Source organism: Lontra canadensis, unplaced genomic scaffold, assembly GCF_010015895.1.
Source record: "Lontra canadensis isolate GAN:19392208 unplaced genomic scaffold, GSC_riverotter_1.0 scaffold1, whole genome shotgun sequence".
In the NCBI taxonomy this organism is placed as follows: domain Eukaryota; kingdom Metazoa; phylum Chordata; class Mammalia; order Carnivora; family Mustelidae; genus Lontra; species Lontra canadensis.
Genome location: NW_022630995.1, coordinates 12851611 through 12877943, shown reverse-complemented (window position 1 = coordinate 12877943; position 26333 = coordinate 12851611). Strand labels below are relative to the sequence as shown.

Sequence of the window (26333 nt, the reverse complement as noted above, 5' to 3'; positions counted from 1 at the left end):
GGCAGAGGCCTTAACCCACTGAGCCACCCAGGTGCCCCTATTCTGCCTTTTAAACATGTACAAACTACACTTTAGTGAAACCAAATATGTGATGAATGGAAAATAGTCTAAAATATTATTCTAGCTAATAAATAAAAAAAAAATGACAGAATTAGAATGTCATTAGCCCTAATGAAATAATGAATTTAGGCAATGATCATTAATAGCTAGTAATAATCAGAAAAATAAGGCCAACAGATGCCAACAGGAGATGATTTTCTCCTGATGAGAAAACAAAATTATCTGTGAAGCAATAAAAAGCCAAAAAAACCCAAATCTGAATTTGAATCTTTGGGTAGAACTTACCAGTTTACAGGAAATACAAGGGCAGATGTGTATGTGATAAATGACCTGGTTTCATTTACGAGTACATTGTAAGGGAAAAAATCAGGGAAGGGCAATCTCTACATTGAAAGAAATCAAGTTCAGTACATGGACTTGACTTGGATCCTGATTAGAACAAAACAAATAAAATTTTCATAAGACAACTGGGAAAATTAGAACTCTAACTAGATATTTGATGACTGAGGTAGGCAGGCTGTAAGACTGTAAGCCTTAATGGCTCCCAATTCCTGTTATTCAGGTCTTCGTGTAATTCCCTTTCCTAACATTCATAAACTAGTGAATTGCTTTTAGCAAACAAGCATAGATAATGAAATGTCACCTCTGAAATTAGGTTACAAAAGACTGTGATTTGTTTTGCTAGGACACTCCCTTTCTTGTCTTCTTGCTAGCTTACTCTGATGAAGCAAACTGCCACACTGCGAGCTGTCCTATGGAACAAGTAACATTTCAAGAACTGAGGGTAACCTCCAACCAAGAGCCAGCAAGGAACTGAAGTGAGAATGTGAAGTGGAACTACCCTGCCACTGAATCTTGTCAATCACTATGTGAAGGAGCTTGGGAAGCAGATTCTTTCCCTAGCCTGGAGATGGCTGCAGCCCTGCCAATATGGTGACTGGAGCCTCATGAGAGATCCCCAAAGAGACGAACCAGCTAAGTTGCTCCCTGATAAGTGTTCAGTTGCTAAGTTTTGGGGTAATTTGTTTTCAGCAACAGCTAACTAAGACAATGCTATTAAGGAATTGGTTACATTTTTAGGTGTGAAAATGGTATTGTGGTTATGTTTTCACAAGGCACCCTTATCATTTAGAGATATATACTAATATATTTAAGGATGCTATAGTAGGATGTCTGAGGGTTTTTTTTTTTTTTAAATAGTTTCAGGGGTAGAATTTAGTGATTCATCAGTTGCAAATAACACCCAGTGCTCATTACATCAAAGTGCCCTCCTTAATGCTGATACCCAATTATCCCCTCCCTCCCACCTCCCCTCCTGCAACCCTCAGTCTTTTTCATTGAATTCAGGGTCTCTTATGGTTTGTATCCTCCTCAGTTTTCAATAAAATAATAAATTATTTTATTTTTCCTTCCCTTCCCCTATGTGGATGTTTGAGTTTTATATCAAAATAATTTGGTGGCTTGGGAACAATGGGGAATGGGAAAGAGATAACATGGAACAAATTTGTCTATGAGCAAGTAACTGAAGTTGCATGCTGGGTACATGGGGTTTTGTTAAGATTATTCTAGTCTCATAAAATTTTGAAATTTTCTATAATAGTTTTTTTTAAAAAGAGGAAAATACAGAATTAAAACAATTTTGCTACTAAACGAAGCAGCAGCAATAATTAGGCCAAAGTGTAAAAAATATTGCCACTAATGATGAGCAAAAAAAAAAAAAAAAAAAAAAAAAAAAAAAAAAAAAAAAAAAAAAATTTACAACAAACAACTACTTTAATCAAGGACGTTTATTCACTTACCTTAATTCCGGCAAGAACAAGATTCTTTGCTATGAAGGAGAAAGAAAAATAGCTTAATATTAGGAATGTATATTAGATCATTTGGATGGAGCTTGGTCACAACTCTGGAGAATTTTAATTTTTTTACTACCTAAAAAATACTAGTTCCTTAGAAAATGCAGATGAACAAAAAGGAAAAAGTTAAATTTTTTATAATCATACCACACTGAGGTATATATACACTAAAGTTTTACTGTATTATTTCAGACAGGTTGTTATAAATATATGTGTATGTGCTCTATCATAATCAAAGATACAGAAATGATAATTAATGGCCATTAACATCACAAAGAAAAGCGAAAGAGTCATTACCAGTTCTTTGTGGAAGAATATAATAGTATTATGAGGGGCACCTGGGTGGCTCAGTGGGTTAAAGCCTCTGCCTTCGGCTTGGGTCATGATCTCAGGGTCCTGGGATCGAGCCCCGCATCGGGCTCTCTGCTCAGTGGGGAGCCTGCTTCCCCACCTCTCTCTCTCTGCCTGCCTCTCTGCCTACTTGCAATCTCTGTCAAATAAATAAATATAATCTTTAAAAAAAAATAGTGTTATGAAATAGTGTTGTCAAGGGGCACTTGGGTGGCTCAGTTGGTTAAGTGTCTGCCTTTGACTCAGGTCATGATCCCAGAGTCCTGGTATTGAGCCCCAGGTCCGGTTCCCTGCTCAGTAGAGAATCTGCTTCTCCCTCTGCTCCTTCCCCTTGCTCGTGCTTACTCTCTCTAATAAATAAGTAAATCTTAAAAAAAAAAAATGAGAGAAAGAGAAAAAAGAAACAGACCCAAAAAGAAAAAGACCCAAAACTGAATCTTCTCAAGGTTTTGGATCTAATTTCCTTTATAGGAAATAATACATACAAGGAAAAGAAATTAAATTCTTTAATTTATGTTGCTCGAGGTGTCATCTAAAATTGTATGTAAAAATACTACTTACCAATTTCCAAACCAAGACCACCCATACCACTTAAGAAAACATGGGACTTGGCCATCTTCTGCATTGCTGTGTCTCCAAGAACGTACCTCTGTCGACTATAGGTAAAACAATAAAAAACAATAAATTATTTCACCAAAACTACATATCCTTTAAAGATGTTTGTAAATGAATAGCATAGCAACTAGATCCTGTCACAGACATGGTTTGGATCACAGTATTTAATATTTCTAAATTAACTGCCAAATATATGACATATTTTGAAGAAAACTGAAGTTCTGGCCCTTCTTCTTTCATAGCAACAAACAGATGGAGTTGAGTTGTCCTGTTTAGACAGGGATAACTATGTGCTCTAGATTTGACATAGTCCCCATTCTGCTCCCTTCATTTATTACCTCAGGGGCCACTACAACCATCTGAGTTTGTTATCTCCCCTGTAGACCTTTCACTATAAATGGGATTTCTGAGCCAAAAATTTGGTTTCCTTCTTGGAGTTTAGGTGACGTACAGCAGTTTTCTAATGTAATTTTATTTATATCTTTTTATAAGTAATATCTACACCCAACATAGGGCTCAAACTCCTGACCTCAAGATTAAGAGTCACATTCTTTATCAACTGAGCCAGCCAGGTTCCCCCAAACATTACTTTAAAAACAAATGCTGATAAAGTATATAAGGGATCTTATTAAGCCATCCATACTAATAGCCATAAGGTAGCATCAGAACAGGTACTTCAAAAAATACATATTGGCTATTTTAAAAAGTCAGATACAGTAATAAGGGCAATAGAAAATTAACTTGAAAGAACAGTGAAAAACTTGATGCTGTATCAAGTTTTTGAAGATAATGGACATTCCAATGGATTCTTACAACAATCACCGAAAGATGAGTTAAGTACAAGTAAGTGAATCCCTTGGTTTACAAGTACTTTTTTTTTGAATTCATAATATACATGCTGGTTTAACGTATGTTTGTTTAGTATATAGATGTTTATTTAATTTCTGTATTTCAGCTATTTATATTCAATTTAAAAGCCTGAAAACGGTTTTCTTGTCTAGTCAGAACAAACTTTATAAACATCATTTATATGTTATTACCTTCCTTATTTCTTTATTTATTTATCTGATGCAGTAAGAGAGAGAGAAAACAAGCAGGGGGAGTGGCAGAGGGAAAAGCAGGCTCCCCGATGAGCAGGGAGCCCAATGTGGGCTCTGGGATCAGACCTGAGTCCATGACAGATGTTTAAACAACTGAGCTACCCAGGCACCCCTCCTTCCTTATTCCTGCAAAATAAAACTTAGACTTTTCTTTTTAAATCAGTATTTACCATTTCTGTTTCAGAGAGCTAAAACATCCACTTATTCATCAAATACTTGCTGATCATCTACTATGATATGTATGGAATTGTGTATGATACAGTCTTGCCACTCTTATTTGTATAATTCTAGGCAATATATTTAAGTATTGGCTGTTTTGGAACTTTATATACATGGGATCATTTTGAATATTGTCTTCTGTGCCATCCCTCTTTTGAATGATATTGTATTTATGAGATTTATTTATTATCAGTGCACATGGCTACTGATTTTCAGTTTTATTCTACTGTATTGTACTATTCTACTGCAATAACATAATTTAACTATTCTATAGTTTTGTAGAATGAATTTTTTTTAAGTTTATTTATTTACTTAGTAATCTCTATACCCAATGTGGGCCTCAGACTTAAAACCCTGAGATAAAGAGTCACATGCTCTCCTGGCTGAGCCAGCCAGGCACCCTTGCTATTCCGTATTTTTGGACAGTTACTTATAGTTGGACTATCAGCATTCTTAGATATGTCTAGTGATACACATGTGTACACAGCTGTTTCTACAGAGATACAGATAGACAGATATCATTATATATCTAGGAGAGGAAATGCAGGGATAACTTTATTAGATAATTCCATACTGTTTTTCTTAAGTGTACCAAACAACTATCAAATTCCCTGTAGTTTCACATCCTTAACATGTAGGAAAAAGTTAACAGTAGATCTGATCATTAGCCTGTTGACAAGGCTAGCCCTTGGCTGGTGTCTTCTATTTTATTTTTTCCTATTTCCTGAAATAAAAATTTATTAGTTTTCAGGTTTTCTTTTTTTCTTTTTTTTTAAAAGATTTTATTTATTTGACAGAGAGAGATCACAAGTAGAGAGAGAGAGAGAGAAGGAAGCAGGCTCCCTGCCTAGCAGAGAGCCTGATGTGGGACTCGATCCCAGGACCCTGAGATCATGACCTGAGCTGAAGGCAGAAGCTTAACCCACTGAGCTACCCAGGCAGCCCACGTTTTCTTTTCTAAAATACACATGTAAAACTTGAACTGATCTTAAACAGCATCCCAAGTTTTGACACATACTACTTCATTATTTTCCAGTTTTAATTACGATTCTTTTCTAACTTTTGGGTTAATCTGAAGTGTATTTTAAACTTGTAATTTCATGGGGAATATTCTAGCTACCTTTTGGGTTAACTTCTAGCCTAAATGCATTGTGAATAGATATCACAATCCATATGATTTCATTTTTTAGTATTTGCAAATTTGCAAATGTTGCAAATGTGCTCTTGAACAGAATGTACTCAACAGCTGGTCATGAGACAACATTCTTTATATACACTGTTACATTCATTTTAATATCCCTGTTGATGAATTCTATTCCCATTCTGATTTTTTTGTCTGCTTGTTCTCTTGATTACTAAAAGCAACATTTAAACTCCTCCACCAATATAATAGTAAATTTGTCTATTCTTGTATATTAGTACCTCAGCAGTGCTGACATGTAAGCAAAACTGCTAACACTGAGTATTTATTATGCACCACACTGTTTTAGGTTTTCACTTGTATTAACTCATTTAATCCTCACTAAATTCTACAAATTTTATTATTTTTCCATTTTTACAGAAAGGAAAACTTGAGCACAGAGAAATTAATTAATTTATAAATAGTGGAAATAAGACTCAATTCAGGCAGTCTGGTCTTAGCATCCATACTTTTTTTTTAAAATTTTTATTTATTTATTTGAGAGAGAGAGAGAGAGCACAAGCAGGGGGAGTCAAAGAGGGAGAAACAGGCTCCCCGCTGCACAGGGAACCAGATGTGGGCTTGATCACAAGACACTGGGATCATCCACTCTTACCCACTCTGCTACAATGTAGATTAAGAAAGTCAAATCATTCCAATAAGGTTTACCGGAGGAATAATTAAAAAAAAAAAAAATCAGTTCCCTAACTCTTCCTAATCCAGATTTCTATACATCAAAGGCAACCACTCTCAATTCTTTAAGTTGTATCTTCTAAAAAGTTAGCCCCCTTTTTTTCAGTAACATGGTTACACTTTTATTTCATATTCTTCAGTTTTTTTTAAAGATTTTGTTTATTTATTTATTTATTTATTTATTTTTAAAGATTTTATTTATTTATTTGACAGACAGAGATCACAAGTAGGCAGAGAAATAGGCAGAGAGAGAGATAGGAGGAAACAGACTCTCTGCTGAGCAGAGAGCCTGATGCGGGGCTCGATCCCAGGACCTGGGATCATGACCTGAGCTGAAGGCACAGGCTTTAACCCACTGAGCCACCCAGGCGCCCCATTGTTTGTTTATTTATTTGACAGACAGAGATCACAAGTAGGCAGAGAGGCAGGCAGAGAGAGAGAGGAGGAAGCAGGCTCCCTGCTGAGCAGAGAGCCCGATATGGGGCTCGATCCCAGGACCCTGGGATCATGACCTGAGCCGAAGGCAGAGGCTTTAACCCACTGAGCCACCCAGGCGCCCCATATTCTTCAGTTTTATATATAATCTATTAACTTCTTACTAACATGAATAATCTTTTTTTTTTTTTTTTTTACTTTTTTAAAGTCACTTTTTTTTTTAAATTTTATTTTATGAATAATCTTTTTGAAATACAAATCTGGTCAAATCATTCTTCTGCTTTAAAAACTTCAATGGTTTCCTATTTCCCTTATGATAAAGTCTAGATTCTAATATTAGCCACAAGGCTGTTCATAAGCTAGTCTCTGCTTGTCTCTCTGGTCTCATCTTTTGTCACTCCTCCATCAAACTCCATGTTCTAGGTGGGCTTAGGCTTTTCAGTTCCCCAAACGTGGTATGTTGTCTTTGGCCATGAGATATTTTTCTGGAGTATCCCTCTCCCTCAATATTTTCTGCCTGAAAAACTTCTGCTCATCCTCCAGTCTTGGCTTATATATTACTTTCCCCCTTGATATGTCTCCCGACACCTAAACTTACTCAAGACAGTGCTGGATCATCTTTTATGTGCATTCATAACATCCTACATTCAAGCTATTACAACATTAATCACAGAGTATTTTGCTACTTGTCTAGTATTCCTAGGAGACTGCAGATTCCTTAAGGCAGGGCCTTTCCCTTATTTACTACTGTATTCTCAGTGGATTAACAGGGCCTGGCACATTAAACACACACAAAAACAATTTGTTAAAAATTGGCACATAAAAACAAAAACATGTTTACGTTCTACTTGGCAGAGGACTTGAGTCCTTTTTTTCCTATGTTCAGAGTCAGAGGAACTAGGTTAAAAAAATGTTTTTCATCTCAGACTTGTTCCCATGAATTATTTTGAAGGTTACTTAGGTAAATAATGAATAGCCATGACACAAATTTGGTTATAAATGACAAAGAACTTACAGACAAAAGGATAAAACAAAGATAAATGAATCAAAGTTTTCCAAAGAATCATAAAATCTCAGACAGATTCTCAGCAGCTACCTAAATTATCTACCTTTTTAATGTCTGACCACCAAGGGGAAGGGTACTAATTAAGTACCTATTTTGTGTTAGGCAATGTCAGGTACTTTGAGATTGACACTTAAATCTCATGAAGTTCATTTTGTTAGTAAGTAGTAGAGATGGGATTTAAAGAGCCTAGAGTATAACCTCAAGTCCAGCACTGTTATATTACAGTTAACTCTATTAAGCTGATACTCAAAATATTAGTGGAGTATTCAGTGGAAAGAAATTACCAAGTTATCTACTCTGCTTTTAGAGAGCCCTATTCATTAAAGATTCTCCCTTTCATAAAGGTGTGGTTATCTCCCTACAGTTTTCACCCACTAGTCCTAATTTTACCTCCTTGGGACCATAGGGAACTTGTCTAATCCCTCTTCAATGTGACAGCCCTCCGAACATTTGAAGATGGTATTCGGGTTCCAGAGTCTTCTTTCTTCAGACTAAACATCTCCAGTTCCTTAAACATTCCAAACATAACATCACTTTGAGGCCCCCTCAACACACTAATCACTTTCTTCTGGATGGATTTCAATTATCTTTGTCAGGTACTCATAAATTTATTAAAATATCTACCTCTAACCAGGCACTGGCACTGTGTGGAGACCTTAACAACATCAAATGGGTACTATGAGGATTAAATTAAGTAAGAAAAAATATATGGAATACTTAGCAGAATGCCTGTGACATGTTATTGAGAGAGATAGATAAATAATCAAATAATTCTTTATCAAGTACTATATACAAAAGTACTAGAAACTAAGGGAATCTGAAATACAGAACAGAGAGTAATTATCTCTATCAGTGGAGGTCATGGAAAGCTTCACAAATGACTTTCAGCCAACTTAAACTCTGAAGACTTAATAGGAGTTAAAAAATAATCAAAAAAGGAAAAGCATTCTGTAACAGGAAAAAGAAAATCATCGAAAAGAATGGCATGTAAGAGATACATAATAAATATAATATTTTTACTTCTAGCCATGGTGAATTAACAGGACCAGATTTATCCTCTGCCAACCTTAACCAACTGGAAACTGGACAATATAAATAAACAACAGAACTATGACACAGAGAACAGGCATCTCAGGACAGTAATCTCAAAGAAAAACAAATGAGGTGAGCCTTACGAATGTGCTAGCTACTTACTTTTCAGGCTGCAGTGGAGGAAGGAGAACCCAAATAGAACTTGGTGGTCTCCCTGAATTGAACAGATAGGGCTGTGAATTCAAGAAGGCTAAAATTTGAAAGCAGAGAGATCACAGATAGAGCACCAGAGATTTATAGAGGGTTCTCCTTGAGTCTTTAGCTGAGTAAGATCAGCAAATGCATATGAAGAAACAACATCAAGCTGGGGAAAGAACTACTTGAGAGGGGCTGGTGAAACAATGATGGTTATTTAAACAGGGCAGAAATAGTTTGTGTTCCTCTCCACCCAAGTGGAAAATGTGAATACTCAGAAGGATATATCAATAGTGGGCAAAAATTTAGCCTCAGACTTAGGTCTCCTCTAATCGTGCCTAGCAAAGCTTAAAAAGCAAACTGAAAAAACCAAATTATTTTCAAGTAATTTAACTGGGTCTCTCAACAAAGCTTAAGAATTTAGAGGAATTAAAAATGATGCAGTACCCAAAAAGGTAAAAAAAGGTAAAAATTCACAATGTCTGACATATATGAAAAAGGTTTTCAAAAAAGTAGAGAAATACAATTTATAATGAATAGAAAAATTCACAATAGAACAGACTTAGGAATGACACAGATGACAGATTTTATAGACAAATATGTTGGAAATAATTATAAATATAATCCATATGCTCAAGAAGGTAGAGGGAAGCATGAGCAGCAAAACTTCTAAAGATAAAAGCCATAATATCTAAGATGAAAAAAAATCCTGGATGGATTTAATAGACTCAACTCTGCAGAAGTGAACTTGAAGATACAGGAACAGAAGACTTCCAAAATAAACACAGAGATTGAATAAAAACCCAAAAAGCCCAGAGCATAAATGAGTTGTGGAACAACAATTAGAGTCCCTGAAAGAGACTGGAGAAAAAGATAAAAATAAATTTAAAGGTCTAATGGCTAGAATTTTTCCAGGAACACAATCAATCAACTCACACACCACAATGTGAACAAATCCAAGAATAAGAAATATGAAGGGATCTATACCAAGGCATATTGTAATTGTTTAAACCAGGATAAAGAGATAGTATTAAAAGCAATCAGAGAAAAGAGGGCAGATTATTCACCTAAGAAAGATAAGAATGACAGCTGACTTTCTTCCAGGGAAGTACTACAGATCAGTAATAGCGGCCCAACATTTTAAAAGCACTGAAGGGAAAAAACTGTCAATGTGGAATTCTATACTCAATTTCAAAAAAGAAAGTAAAGAGTTTTTTAGACATACAAAAACTGAAAGAATTCATTGCTGACAGACCTTCACAATAAGAAATGTTACACTAAATCTTCAGGGAGATGAAAAATGATACTAGGCAGAAATCTTAACTTACACAAAGGAATAGAGAATACCAGAAATGACAAATATGTGAATAAATATAAAACACTTTCTTGTTTTTTAAAAATTCTCTTTTAAAGACAGTTGACTATTTAAGCCCAGAACAATAACGAACTGCAAATGTGTAACATATATATAAGTAAAACGTAAGACAACAATAAATGAAATCCTGGGACAGGAGAAACAAGTATATTGTTTTAACATCCCCATAACATACAGGAAGTGACAGATTATTTTAATATATTAATATATGGTACATACCATAAAATAACTACAAAACAAAGCAAAAGTATAATAATATGCCAACAAAGAAGATGAAATATAATGATAAAAAATGCTCTACTATTAAAAAAACACAGAAAAAATGGAAAACTAGTAAGAGATGACAATTAGAAAGAAAAATAGTATCAGGGTTTCACATTTAATGTAAATGGTCTAAACACTCCAATTAAAAGACAAAGATTGTCAGACTGAAGAAAAAGAAAAACCCAACTATATTCTATTTACAAGGAGCCAAATTTAAATACACAAGTAGGAATAAATGAGTATAAAAAGATAAGCCATGCTACCAATAACCAAGAGAAAACTGGAGTGGCTCTATTAATATCAGACAAATAGATTTCAGAACCAAGAAAACTACCAGGATAAAGACGGCCATTTCAAAATGATAAAAGATCAATAAATCTTGAGGACACAATTCTAAAAGTTCATGCACTAATAACAGAGGCTCAAACTATACAAAGCAAAAACTGATAGAACTGAAATGAGAAATGTTCAAATACAAAATGAAAGACAACATGCCTTTCTCAATTGGTATAAAGAGTGGACAGAAAATCAATTATGATCTAGAATATCCGAAAAACACTATCAATCAATTTGACATTGATAGGACAATCCAGTAAACAACAGAACACACATTCTTTTCAAATGCACATAGAACAATGGCAAGATAACCCATATTCTTCAGCAAAACACTAAAAAAAAAAGTTGTCATGCAAAGCTTATCCACAGATACCAATGGAACTGAATTAGAGATTAACAACAGAAAAGTCTCTGAAAAATCTCTCAGTACCTGGAAACCAAATAATACACTTCTAAATGACCTACAAGTAAAAAAAAAAAAAAAAAAAAAAAAAAAATTATAACTTTCTGAACTGAATGAAAATGAAGACATATCTGTGAGACACATACAATGCAGTGTTTTTTTTTTATTTTTTTAAAGATTTATTTTTATTTATTTGACAGAAATCACAAGTAGGCAGAGGCAGGCAGAGAGAGAGGGGGGAAGCAGGATCCCCGCCGAGCAGAGAGCCCGATGCGGGGCTCGATCTCAGGACCCTGAGATCATGACCTGAGCCGAAGGCAGAGGCATTAACCCACTGAGCCACCCAGGCGCCCCACAATGCAGTGTTTAGAGGGACATTTTTAGCATGAAATGGACATATTACTAAAGAATAAACGTCTCAAAAATTGATTATCTCAACTTTCACTTTAAGAAATTAGAAAAAGAACATCACACCAGCAACAGAAAGGATAGAAAACATTATGATCATTTCAAAGATGCAGAAAAAGCATCTGACAAAGTTTAATAACCATTCATGATTAAAACCCTCAACAAAGTAGGTTCAGAGGGGAACATATCTCAGCATAATAGAGACCTTATCTGAAAAATCCACAGTGAACATCATATATGATGGGAAAAAACCGAGAGCTTTTCCCCTAAGGTCAGGAATAAGACAAAGATGTCCATTCTCACCACTTTTATTCAAACACAGTACTAAAAGTGCTAGCCACAGCAATCAAAGAAGTATGAAGTAAAGAAGTAAGAAGTAAAACTTCCACTATTTGCAGATGATAGGATACTATATATAGAAAACACTAGAGACTCCATAAAAAAAATAGAACTAATATATGAATTCAGTAAAGTTGCAGGATATAAAATCAACATACAAAAATTGCTGCATTTCTATACACTAATAATCAAGCAGCAAAAAGAGAAATTAAGAAAAAAATCCCATTTACAATTGTACCAAGAATAATAAAATATCTAGGAACAAACTCAACCAAAGAAGTGAAAGATCTGTAATCTGACAAGTATAAAACACTGATGTAATAAATTGAAATTAAAGACATTTCATGCTCATGGACTGAAAGAACAAATACTATTAAAATGTCTATACTACCAAAGCAATCTACAAATTTAGATTCCCTATCAAAATACCAATAGCATTTCTCACAGAACTATTAACAAGCAATCCTAAAATTTGTATGGAACCACAAAAGATCCTCAATAGCCAAAGCAATCTTGAAAAACAAAACTGGAGGTATCACAATTCCAGACTTCAAATTATATTAAAAAGCTGTAGTAATCAAACTATATGGCATTGGCACAAAAATTAAAACATAGATCAAAGAAACAGAATAGAAAGCCCAGAAATGAACTCATAATTATATGGTCAATTAATCTTCAACAAAGGAGAAAAGAATATCCAATGAAAAAAAGTCTCTTCAACAAATGGTGTTGGGAAAACTGGACAGCAACATGCAAAAGAATGAAACTGGACCACTTTCTTATACCAAACACAAAAATAAATTCAAAATGGATAAAACACCTAAATGTGAAACCTGAAACCATAAAAATCCTAGAAAAGAGTACAGGCAATAATGTCTTCTCTGACACTGGCCATAGGAACATTTTTCCAGATATGTCTCCCGAGGCAAGGGATATAAAAGCAAACATAAACTATTAGAACTACAACAAAAAGCTTCTGCACAGTGAAGAAAATAGTCAACGAAACTAAAAAGCAACCTACTGAGTGGGACAAAATTATTTGTAAATGACATATCTAATAAAGGGCTAGTATAAAAAATATATAAAGAACTTATAGAACTTAACACCCCAAAACCCCCAAATACTCCAATTTAAAAATGGGCAGAGGACACGAACAAACTTTTCTCCAAAGACAACATACAGATGGCTGACACGTGAAAAGATGCTTAACATCACTCATCATCTGGGAAGTGCAAATCAACCACAATGAGATATGACCTAACACCTGTCAGAATAGCTAAAATCAAAAACACAGGAAACAACAGATGTTCGTGAGGATGTGGAGAAAAAGGAACCCTGATGCACTGTTTGTGGGAATGCAAGTTGGTGCAACCACTGTGGAAAACAGTATGGAGGTTCCTCAGAAAGTTAAAAATACAACTATTCTACTATTCACTAATCAAACTACTGTTTATTTACCCCCAAAATACAAAACACTAATTCATCATTCATCATGCACCTCTGTTTCTTGCAGCATTATTTACTATAGGCAAATTATGGAAGTAGCCTAATTGTTCATTTATAGATGAATGGATAAAGAAGATGTGGTACGTATATAAAATCGGGTACCATTTAGTCACAAAAAAGAATGAAATCATGATATTTCCTACAACATGGATGAAGCGAGAGAGTATAAGGTCAAGCAGAGTAAGACGGAGAACAGCAAACACTATGACTTTAGAAATCACGTGGAATTTTAGAAAACAACAAATTGAAGGGAAAAAAAAAACAGAGACAAAGAAATAGACTATAGAGAACAAACTGATGGTTACCAAAGGGAGGGTCTGTGGGGGGGAGGGAATAGGTGAAATAGGTGATAGCGATTAAAGAGTATACTTAACCTGATAAGCACTGAATAATGTATAGAATTGCTGAATCATCGTACTTTACACCTGAAACTAATATAAGACTGTATGTTAACTATACTGGAATTTAAATAAAAAACTTAACTAAAAAAGTAATTAGAAAAAGAAAAGCAAATTAATATTAAAGCCAGCCAAAGAAAAATCCCCCAAAGAACAGAAATCACAGAGATACAAAACAGAAAAATAATATGGAAAATCAATTAAACTAAAAGCTGGTTCTTTGAGAATAAAATAAAATCAATAAATCTCTAGCCAGAATGATCAGGAGAAAAAAAAAAAAAGATCAATAATAGAAATGAGTGAAGGAACATCATTTCAGATTCTATAGACATTAAAAAGGGTATTCACAGAAAACTAAAAACAATTTTATGCCTCTAAATTCAACCACTGAGATTCAAACATATTCTCCGAAAGAGACAAACTCTCAAAGGTCACTCAAAAAACAAAGGCAGCTGATTCTTAAACAATGTTAGGGTTAGGGACTGGTACCAACCCTCCACAGTCAAAAATCTGTGTATACCTTCTGACTCACAAAAGCTTAACTAGTAATAGCCTATTGTTGACTGGAAGCTTTACCAGTAACAAAAACAGTCAATTAACATGTTTTGTACGTTCTGTGTATTATATACCGTATTCTTACAATGAAGTAAGCTACAGGAAATGTTATTAAAAAATCATATAACGAAAATACATTTACAGTACTGTACTATATTTATTGATACTGTAAATTATCATCTGTTTATAAGATGAACTGCCTGTCAGTACCTATATCAATGCTGTCTTATTGTCTTGCATGATACAAAATACTGTAGATACTGTATTATTAACATTAGCCATCAAAAATAAAAAGATAACGTGAAAACAAGCCATATTTATTTATAGGTTTAACAATCCATATTAAAAACAAAGCAGCAGCACTAGGATTGCTTTTGGTAGCCTAGCAAAAACAATTCAATTGCTTCATGGTAGTGTAGCTTACATATTAATGAGTAAATCCTTACAAAATTTTTATGGCATATATTACTGTAGCCATACATCTAGACAGTACTGGAAACATTGTTACATCTTCTAAAAAACCCACTTACTTGTAATTAGAAAGCTGATAAGCAGTTTCTCAATGATGAGAGAAAGGGGGTCATACTGTAGAGTAATGCAATTCTTTGAAAGCAAAGATATGAAACACTAAGATAACATATTAATTTTGTATTACATATTCATCTTAGGCCTATGTAAGGACAGGCTATCCACTTCTATGAGTTTTGTATATGATGTTCTACACAATGAATACCTGATGGTGATACAAAAATGTCTCATACAGTTCTTTCTGTACAGTTATTAGTTTTTCATATGAAGACACATATATAACTATCAGCTTATTAACTGTACAACTATCAGCTTATTAACTGTGCAGCAGTTTGATCATGTACTACTCATTAAGTGGAAACAGATCATAAGGGTCTTCATTCTCACTGTCTTCACACTGAATGGGAGGATGAGGAATAAGAGGGGTAGTCTTACTGCCTCAGGGCAGCAAAGGTGGAAAAAGTAGAGGGGGAAAGGTAGGCAGGAGATACAAGCACATTCAGTGTAGCTTTATGGAAATACATCATGATTTGTCTGTTTTTTGCTTTTTCATTTCTCTAAATGTGTTTTTATATGGTACCAATCCTTCTCCTACAATTTGCTTTAGTTTCAGTACTGGTATCCCAGAAGGGTCTGTGTCATAAAAGAAGTCAAAAGCAGTCTTGAATAATCAGAACTCTTCTGCCAGATTGTCAAATGTCAATTTGTTTTCTGGCAGTGTTTCTTCTACATCTTCTTCCACATCGCTTGGCACTGTTTTGGAAGCACTAATTTCCATCAAGTCATTTTCTGTTAATTCCTCTGGTATGGTGTCTATTAACTCTTGAATTTCTCCAAAATCTTTATCTTAAAACCTGTCACCTGCCCCCACCTTTTTTAACCATATCTGCAATTTCTTGACTAATTTCCTTGATTCACTCTATCGTAAATCCTGTGAAGTCATCCACAACATCTACACAGTTTTCTCCAGTAGGAATTTACTGTTCTGAGCCTGAATGCTTTCCTGGCATTTTCTATAATAACAGTATCTTCAATGGTGTAATCCTTCCCAAGATGGTCTATTGGGTTTTTACCCCATGGTATTAATAATCCTTTCAATAGAGTACCATGTGTAATGAGCTTTAAAGGTCCATATGACCCCCAATCTAGAGGCTGAATTACAGACGTTATATTTGGGGACAAGTAGACCACTTTGGTACCTTTCGTATTGAACTCATAGGGTTCTGGGTGGCCAATAGCATTGTCCAATATCAAAAGAATTTTAAAAGACAGTCCCTCACTGGCAAGGTACTTCCTAACTTCAGAGACAAAACTCTGATGGAATCAATTCAGAATACAGAGTTGAACTGTCCAGGCATTCCTGTTGTACAACCAAAAGACTAGTGGCTGGTGTTTATTTTTTATCTTTAAGGCTCAAGGACAGGGGTGGGGAGGTGGGGGGGTGGGGTTGGCAGCTTTATAGGTAAGGGCAGTGCTAATCAAAACCCAACTGCATTTGCATAAAATAGTTGAGTTAGCCCATCCCTTCCTGCCTTAAATCCTCTTGCTTCTCTTCCTTACTAATAAATGTTCTTTGTGGCATTATTTTTTTCCAGAATAGGCTACTTTCATCCGCATTAAAAATCTGCTCAGGTAGATATTCTTTCTCCATAATGATTTTCTGAAAGGCATCTGGAACTCAACTGCTGCCTCCTGTTGACGTTTTTAAGCCAAGTCTCTTTCTAAATTATCAAACCATCCTTTGCTGGCATTAAATTCTCCAGCTTTAGCTCCTTCACCTTCTTTTTGCTTTAAGTTGTCTTATAAGACTTTGCTTTTTCTCAAATCGTATTAGAGTGTATCAGCATGTTTTTCTGAGAGCAAGTCTCATACCTACATAAAAAGCTGCATTTTCAATGCAAGATATAAAGGAATTTTGCAAAAACTGTAAGGTTTTTGTGCCTGTTGATGGAGCGTAAGCTTCAGCTTCCCTTCCCTTCCTCTCTTTCTCCCCCTCCCTCTTCTTCCTTTTTCAACAGTTGTTCTTATGCTGTATTTATTTATCTTGAAATGGCAGGCAACCACAGCTGCAGACCTCAATCTATGGTACGTATCAGGTAACTCAACTTTTTCTGTACTGTCATGATTTTTCTCTACTTCTAGGGAGTGCTTCCAGCATCATTAGTGATACCCTGTATGGGACTCATAGTGTTATTCAAGGTCTGCAGTATTCCACTAAACACAATGAAAAATTGTGAGATCCCTTTTTACTGAGATACACAATTTACTAAAGAGAGAAACCGCTCGCACGAAGATGACGAGCATCACATGGTGTTCTAAGGGAATACTCGCCAACACTTTAGCTTACCACAATAGCAACAGGAGGTGGCTACAAAATTATTACACTAGTATATGCACTATAGTTAATTTTATATAGTTAAGATTTTTAAGTTTTTAATTCCCATTAGTTAACATACAGTGTTATATTAGTTATGCAGTTATGATTTAATACTGCATTTTTATGTTGGCTTACTTTTCTCCTGACTATAAATGGCACTGTGAATATTCTGTGTTTATGTGCATAAGTTTTTTTGTTGTTGTTGTTGTTTTTTAAATTTTATTTATTTATTTGACAGACAGAGATCACAAGCAGGCAGAGAGGCAGAGAGAGAGAGATAGGGGAAAGCAGGCTCCCCGCTGAGCAGAGAGCCTGTATTTGGGGCTCAATCCCAGGCCCCTGGGATTAGGATTTAGCCAAAGGCAGAGGCCTTACCCCACTGAGCCACCCAGGCGCCCCCGTGCATAAGTTTTGAGAAATTTGTTAAATAATAGATTAGTGTGTATTTCATGGTATTAAATGATAAAACAGACTAGTCTCTACATATATTTTATACATTCATGACATACCTTTTTGTTAATTTTTAAGTCTTTCTAGGCTGTGTGGTTTGAATTTTTTCAAATTGTTGCAAATCTATAAAAAAACTTCCAATATATCTACTGAAAAAAATCCACATGGACCCGAGCAGTTTAAAATCTATGCTAAGGGTCAATTATATATTACCTGAATGTTACCATGTCTATTAGGTGTTAAATTTGTAGTTAAAAACCTTCCCACAAAAAACCTCCAAACTTCATTGTTATTTCTACCAAAAATTTAAGGAAGAAATAAAACCCAATTCTATACACTTTCTAGAACTTTGAAGAAATACTCAGCTCATCCAATGAGATTAGCATCACCCTAATATCAAAACACAAAATCACTGAACTAAAAAATACTTAACAATATCCCTCACATACACAGATGCAAAAATTCTTTTTTTTCCCATTTTTTAAGTTCAACTAATTAACATATAGAGTATTATTAGTTTCAGAGGTAGAGTTCAGTGATTCATCAGTCTTTTGTAACCAGAAGCAAAACTTAACAGAATTGTTATACATATTGTAAAAGTACATCATGACAAAATGGGTTTTATCCTAGAATTAGAATGCAAGGGCCATATAATAATCTAAGAGCCATCATTATAATTTACTACATTAAAAGACTAAAAGAAATCCATATGATCACCTTAATAAATGAAGAAAAAGTGTTTGATAAACTCGATATCCATTTCTGACTTAAAAAAAAAAAACAAACCACAAACCCAAAACAAAATTCTAAGCACACTAGTAACAGAAGGAAATTTCCTCAGCCTAATAAAGGGCATCTATGAAAAATCTACAGCTAACAACATACTCCACCATGGAAGAATGAATGTTTTCCAATGTACACCAGGACCAAAGTGAGGCTGTCCACCTTTACCACTTCTGCTTAACATTGTATTGGATGTTCCAATCAGTGTGATTAAGACAAGGAAACAAAACACATCTAGAATGGAAAGGAGTTAGTAAAAACTTCTTTATTTTCAAACATGACTGTTAAAAAATCCTATGGTGTTTACAAAAAAATTTACCAGAACTAGTAAGTTTAGCAAGCTTGCTGGATAAGAATATTATTCAAAAATCAACTGAGCTTGAATTTAAGAATAATGAATACATGGTAATTGAAATTTAAAAACGACCATTTACAATAGTAGAAAAATGCAAATTACTGAGGGACAAATCTGATAAAAGCTGTGTAAGATCTCCACACTGGTAATTATATAACACTACAAGAAGAGACTAAAGAAAGAAATTGACAGACATAGCATGTTTATTAATGGATCTTGAAATTCAATATTGTCAAAATGTCAGTATTCCCAAAAATGAACTAGAGATTCAACACAAACTCAAACAAAATTCCAGCAGGATTTTTTTTTTAAAGAATTGGCAAGCTGATTCTAAAATGTATGTGGAAATTCAAAGGACATAGAAGACTGAAACCAACTCTGCAAAAGAAGACCAAAGTTGGAGGAATTATACTCCTAGAGTCCAAGATTTATGACAGGGTTATAGTAAGCGAGGCAGTGTGATGTTGTAAAGTAAAACATACAGATCACTGAAAAAGAAGATTCCAGAAATAAGTCAACAGATACATACTCTATTAAATTCTGCCAAAGATAGATACCCAGGGAATTCAAAGAGAATGGATAATCTTCAACTGGGGTGCTAAAACATTAGTGCTATATGGGGAAAAAAAAACAACTCTGATATTCACCTCACATTATATAAAAATTAACTTAAAATGAATCATACACAAGTTTAAGATTTAGTATTATGAAGCTTCAAGAACAGAACATCAGAGAAAATCTTTAAGTCTTGCAAAAATTTAAAAAATAGGACAAAAAAACATCAGTTGTGTCTGATCAGAATTAAAAATTCTGCTCTGCCAAAGACACTGTTATGAAAAGTAAAAGATGAGCCACAAACTAGGAGAAAACATGTGCAACTATAACAAAGGACATGATATATATAGTATATAAAGAACTCATTAAAACAAGCTAATAAAAGAGAAACAAAAGATTTATAGATATTTCCCTAAACATAGGCAGCAAATAGTCTCATGAAAAGATGTCCATGATCATTAGTCATTATGGAAATACAAATTAAAACCACAATATAATACTACAATACATGTACTAGAATGCATGAAATTAAAAAAGACTTGACTATTTCAGGTGGTGAATAAACATGTGGGGTAACTCAAACTTTCATACACTACTGGTACAAAGGTAAAATTGTACACCTGCTTTGGAAAACAGCTTGGCATTTCTTAAAAAGTTAAAAATACACTTACCATACATCCCAGACATTTACTTCTAGGTATTTATTAAAGAGTAAATGATAACATATGTAGACCTTAAAACGTATATAAATTCTCACAGCAACATTATTTGTAATAATGCAAACCTGGACACAATCCAAAAGCATCAGCAGTTAAGGATAATTCAAATTCAGATCTAATACCAAAAATTATCCTCTCAGCCACTGGTACGTTGTATAGAAAAGGAGACTTAAATGCATACTATACAGTTTGGCTTCACTACTGTAAATGATAGGGAACCATCTAAGTATTTTAAATAGAGAAACCAGGAGCTTTGAGGTAAATTTGAAAAATATCACTTTGAATAAAGTATGGAAGGTGGATTAAAGATTCAGTAGCTCTAAAGAGATCATATAAGAGGCTATAATAATAGTTCAACTGAGAGATGCTGAATGCAGGGAGAGAGAATCAAAGAGCTGGAATTAAGAGTTGTTTAGAAAGAACTAAAAGGATTTTTACAAAACTGAATTTGGAGGATGACAAATAGGGAATAACCTAAGATGATATCAAGGTTTCTAGTTTAGGTTCAGAGTAGATTTGGCAGCATTTAATTAAGCTTGGGAATGGGAAGAGGGAAGAAGGAAAAGGGATCCAATGGTGTTGAGTGCTTTTAAAGAAAAGACAATGAGGTGTTAAAGTATAAATTGTGTTTGGTAAGAAAGCAATCTGGTAAGGCCAGTGAAGTCAGAGGAAAAGGAAAGTTGGGGCTAATACATGGTATTGGCAAAACTGGAATTTTACATGTGAAAGATGAAATTGGACCTTTACCTTACACCATATACAAAATCAATTCAAAATGGATTAAGGACTTAAATTTAAGATGCCAAACTATAAAACTTATGAAGAAAACATAGGAGAAAAGTTTCTTTTTTTTTTTTTTTTTTAAAGATTTTATATATTTGCCAGAGATAGAGAGAGAGTACACACAAGCAGGCAGAGAGGCAGGCAAAGGCAGCGAGAGAAGCAGGCTCCCCGCTGAGCAAGGAGCCCGATGCGGGACTCGATCCCAGGACCCTGGGATCACGACCTGAGCCGAAGGCAGCGGCTTAACCAACTGAGCCACCCAGGTGTCCCAGGAGAAAAGTTTCTTAACAGTGGTCTTGGCAAGAATTTCATGGATATGATATCAAAAGCAGAGGGAATAAAAGCAAAAGTAGACAAGTGGGATGACTTCAAACTAAAAAGCCTCCGCACAGCAAAAGAGACTATCGACAAAGTGAAAAGGCAAACTACGGAATGGGAGAGAATATTTACAAACCATGTATCTGATAGGTTAATATTTGAATTATATACAGAACTACAACTCAGTAGCAACCCCCCTCCAAGGAATGTAATTAAAAAATGAGCAAGGACTAGAACAGACATTTCTCCAAAGACACAAATGGCCAACAGGTATTAAAAGGTGCTCTATGTTACTAATTGTCAAGGAAATGCAAAACCACAATGAGATATCACCTCACACCTGTTTGGATGGCCATTATAAAAAACAAAATGTCAGAAAATAAAAAGGTAAGAATGTGGAGAAATCGGAACCCTTGTGCACTGTTGGTAAGAATGCAAAATGGGGGGCGCCTGGGTGGCTCAGTGGGTTAAGCCTCTGCCTTCGGCTCAGGTCATGATCTCAGGGTTCTGGGATCAAGCCCTGCGTGGGGCTCCCTGCTCAGTGGGGAGCCTGCTTCCTCCCTGTCTGCCTACTTGTGATCTCTCTGTGTCAACGAAATAAATAAAATCTTAAAAAAATGCAAAATAGTCTAGCTACTATGGAAACAGTATGAAGTTCTTCAAAAAATTAAAAGTAGAACTACTTTATGATCCAGCAATATGTGATCATATATAAACTACTATATTCTGTATTTTTCACTCAAGCAAACTGCAGCCCTACTTATACAACACTGCAAATGGAAAATTTAATCTCTGGTTTATTGAAAATTAGGATCATTAATCATTACAGGGTTGGAGGGATATAAAAAAGTGTCATAAGGATTTTAACTGAACAATGAATAAAATGAGCCAATGCTTTTCCAAGAAGCTGCCATTTGTCATCCCAAGGATATGATCGAAAGGACGTTAAGAACATCATTATTATAGGGGCACCTGGGTGGCTCAGTTAAGGGTCTGCCTTTGGCTCAGGTCCTGATCCCAGAGTCCTGGGAATGAACCCCACAGCAGGTTCCCTGCTGGGTAGGAAGCCTGCTTCTCCCTCTCCCACTCCCCCTGTTTATATTCCCCTCTCTTGCTGTGTCTATGTCAAATAAATAAATAAAATCTTAACCAAAAAAAAAAAAAAAGAACAACATAATTATACATTCAGAGTCCAAACTTAAGGTCATTAAAAAAATTTTTTTTTATTGTTTTATGTTAGTCACCATAAAATACATCATTAGTTTTTGATGCAGTGTTCCAAGATTCATTGTTTATGTATAACACCCAGTGCTCATGCAATACATGCCCTCCTTAACACCCACCACCAGGCTCCCCCATTCTCCCACCTCCTCCCCTCTAAAACCCTCAGATTGTTTCTCAGAGTCCAGAATCTCTCACGGTTTGTCTGGCCCTCCGATTTGCCCCAATTCACTTTTCCTTTCCTTCTCCTAATGTCCTCAATGTTATTCCTTATGTTCCACAAGTAAGTGAAACCATATGATAACTGACTTTCTCCCGAAGGTGATTTCTAAAGTATATTTATAATCAGGAAACCATATGGTAAAATAATTTTCAGAAAGCAAAATTAAGTTTCGTTTTCTCTCTCTTTCTCCAAGCGTACAACACAAAGCAGTAATTGAAATCAACCTACTAAGTTGATTCAGCTCTTCCTAAAATGTTCAAAATTGACTCTGCATCCCACACGAAACATAAAGAATTAAAAATAAATAGCCCATTATTCCAATTCTTTCTACATAAAATATATTTTCCATAATTATATAGAGAGGAAATCTAAAAACATCAAAACCGAGATTATACTATCTTCCATACAAACAATCTGAAGTATTAAAAAAAAGGCTTAAAAGTGATAGCAATATAGGGGCACCTGGCTGGCTGAGCTGGAAGAACATGCCACTCTTGATTTTAGGGTCCTGAGTTCAAGCCCCATGCTGGGTACAGAGGTTACTTAAATAAACCAATAACTTAAAAAAAAAAAAAAAGTACTAATTTTGTGTACACTTTTAATTTCTCTTTAATTCTAAGAAAAATGTTTTCATTTCATAAAAAGGTACAGTATATAAGAATCTCACTAAATTCCATTCAAATCATCTTCAACCACATAATATTTCCTTGCTGTCTATTATCATACAAACATGCAATGTTGTCAGTGAGATCACAATGAAGTAAATATATTCTCTAGATGTTACTGTATAACCAAAGCTGGACTGTTTTTCATGAGACTCTTGCACTATCAAGAACATAAATATGTACTCCTATCCCAAAACAAGAGGAATATCTTATAGTGGGTAACAAAATCATTCTTTGTCATATCACCTAAACCTAAAGCAACTGAGATTTCAATATTATTCAAGCTTTCAAACTGCAGGAAAAAAATAAATCAGAGAAAACCCTGATTATAACCTCAGAGGAACTCTTAGGATATATTTACAAAACTCTGCATAGGCCTAAGGGTATTTTCAAATAGAGTGTTCCATTACTATAGAACAATAAATGAGGAAAATAAGTTTCAGTTTCCCTAAGGTTCTCACCTGTATAATGCATCATCAATCTCCACAGATTCTGCTGATACGATGGGCAAATTTGTATTTGTACTGAAAAAATAAAACACAACTTATAAGGGCAAGTATGGTTATTCAATATTCACATTCTATAATCTAATATTCAATTACACATGGCAGTTACTAGAGGGGATTTTACAAACCAGATATATATTTTGTTTTCCGTCCCTTTATTTCCATTTAAAAAATAGGTCAAAATTAAATTCACTGACTGCCTACTCCCTGTGTATTGTAAAATTACAGGCAGTGCTTTTATTCTTAGGTGTTAGCAGATGTTGTTTTACATATATCTGATGGATCTCTATTTTAGCAATTTTGTTGGGAGTGCCCCATACACCTTCTCCAGCATACATACATTGTTTTAAGTGCTTTAGATGTACTAACTCTGTTAACCCTTACAATTTAATGAGACAGGCGCTATTACCAACTCCACTGAACAGAGGAGTAAAACAGGCTCACAGAAGTTAATTTAAATAACCTGCCCAAGGTTCCAGAGTAGGTTAGTGGTAGACCCAGAATCTAAACCTAAGCAGTCTAGCTCCTGATCACCATGCTCTACTGCCTACTGCCTCTCATAGTAGGCATAATGAAAACACTCAACAGGTATCATTTGAATAAATTTTAAAAATTAAAAAAAAAGGGGGGGGGTGCTCCAGCTGGTTTGGTTGGTAGAGCATGAGACTCTTGATCTCAGGGTTATAAATTTGAGCCCTATGATGGGTGTAGAGATTATTTAAGGAAATTAAAAAATTTTTTAAAAAGCAGCACACTAGCATGATAAGATGTACTTAAAGTGACGTATCATTGACCATAGCTCAAATTTTTCACAGCATGGCATACAAAAATGAAATGAAAATGAGAACAGGATAAACACTGGGAAACTGAAATGGTTCCCAGGCAGAGGTGGGGCACTTTGGCCTGAGACACAGTGACAGCTAAGATCAATATCATTTTGGCAAAAATGTAATCCATTCCAGTTTTGGGAAGCTCTAATTATAAATTATAGGATTCTAAAAATAATGTGAAGGCACAAAACTTAGGTTCTGAAATCCAATTTTCTAAGCCTGGTACTGATTTAAAAGCCAAAAGATCTGTAAACAGAGTCAATCAAAATGTTATCAGCTTCTACCTAAGTGATACATGGATAACTCTTAGAAATACTTGATTCCAATTATGAAAGCAAACCAAGCGATCGCTGTATTTAGATCACCTAATAAAAACAGACACATACACAACATGCCCTGTTTTGGCATAGTAATGAAACATGAAAATAAGCAAAATTTCCTTACACAGTTTTCTTATCCCTGGTACACTTTCACTGTCTTCCTTGCATGGACGACAACAGTGTAGTGGGCAAAGCTCCTAAGTAAAGGTGAGAACAGCTCCGTTCTAACCAGCCTTGTCACTTAATGATCTGACTGGCACTTATTCTTCACAAAATCCTGCCTTACTGGAACGTTTCAAAAGTCATTTTCGGAATAACGTCTATATGGCAATCAAAAATCCTTGAAATAAGGGGAGGTTTTGTCTGTATTACATAATATCCCCCACGTAAATGTGGCAGTGTTGGCCTGCGCACTATCACGGTACTGAAAACATCCAACTCGCGGAAGAGCTACAGGTTTGTGGACAGTTTCACGTTAGCTCAAACTCAGGTACCCAGCACTTCTATCTCTGGAACACTGTGTTCTGGTGGTGGGCGGTATGGACCTAACCGCTGTATTAATTACAAGACGACTGAAAAGGACGCACACGAACATTTCCACCCCTGATTTTGCAGGCATGCAAAAGATGTGAGAAACCTCAAGACCAACAGGCAAATAAGAATGAGTAACTCGTGGGTTTTTTCCCGTTTTTTGTTTTTTTTTTTTTTAACCGTAGTCAACAGAGGCCTCAGGGTGTCCTGACCGCCCGTGATTCATCATTACCAAGTTCCCTCTGGTAACAGTTTTCAAAGGAGGATTCTGGCGCAGGATCCCGCACAGCGGCGCTGTTCGCTTTCATTTTCCCGAAGGAAGGAGGGACGGTGTTTGGCAACAAGGCTGGGAAGCTCACACCGAGCGACCCGGGCCAGAACTCGCCACGGAGCTCGCTCCACTCCGCCCCCCACCTCGCGTCCCCTCCCCCCAAACATGTCCGGTGACTGAGAGATGGCAGACCCCAGCCGGAACTGAGAAAGCGCCCACAGGACCGACAAGAGGCCTTTCTCCTCAGCGAAGCGGGGAGCCGCCGAGGTCCGAACCCACGGCGCCACACCCACCACGCGCGCTCCTCTCGCCTCCCAGGGCTGGCTCTGCCAGGCTCCGCGGCCTCGCGCGCGCTCCCTACACGCCCCAGCGGGAGCCGCAGAAGCCAGCGCCGACTCCCGGCCGCCACCCTTCGCTGCTTCGCGCTCACACTCCTCCTCTCACCTGACGGCCCCCCAGGAAGAGCAGGACGCCTCTTCCCTCTGAGGTGCGGCCACCGGCTCGGACGCCTCCAT

At 35.7% G+C, this 26333-nt stretch overlaps 1 protein-coding gene across 2 annotated transcripts in view; it reads right to left on the bottom strand.

The window, feature by feature from the left end:
* The window catches only part of UBA6 (ubiquitin like modifier activating enzyme 6), an 83607-nt gene extending 57274 nt beyond the window's left edge, over window positions 1-26333 (bottom strand). The window contains exons 1-4 of one of the 2 annotated variants that reach the window (XM_032847603.1): window positions 26263-26333; window positions 23822-23884; window positions 2826-2920; window positions 1860-1888 (exon numbers count right to left, since the gene is read on the bottom strand). In XM_032847603.1, coding sequence (XP_032703494.1) covers window positions 1860-1888; window positions 2826-2920; window positions 23822-23884; window positions 26263-26333 — 258 coding nt within the window. Of the gene's footprint in view, window positions 1-1859; window positions 1889-2825; window positions 2926-23821; window positions 23885-26262 lie in introns of those variants that run through there. The other variant, XM_032847690.1, reaches the window with a different exon arrangement.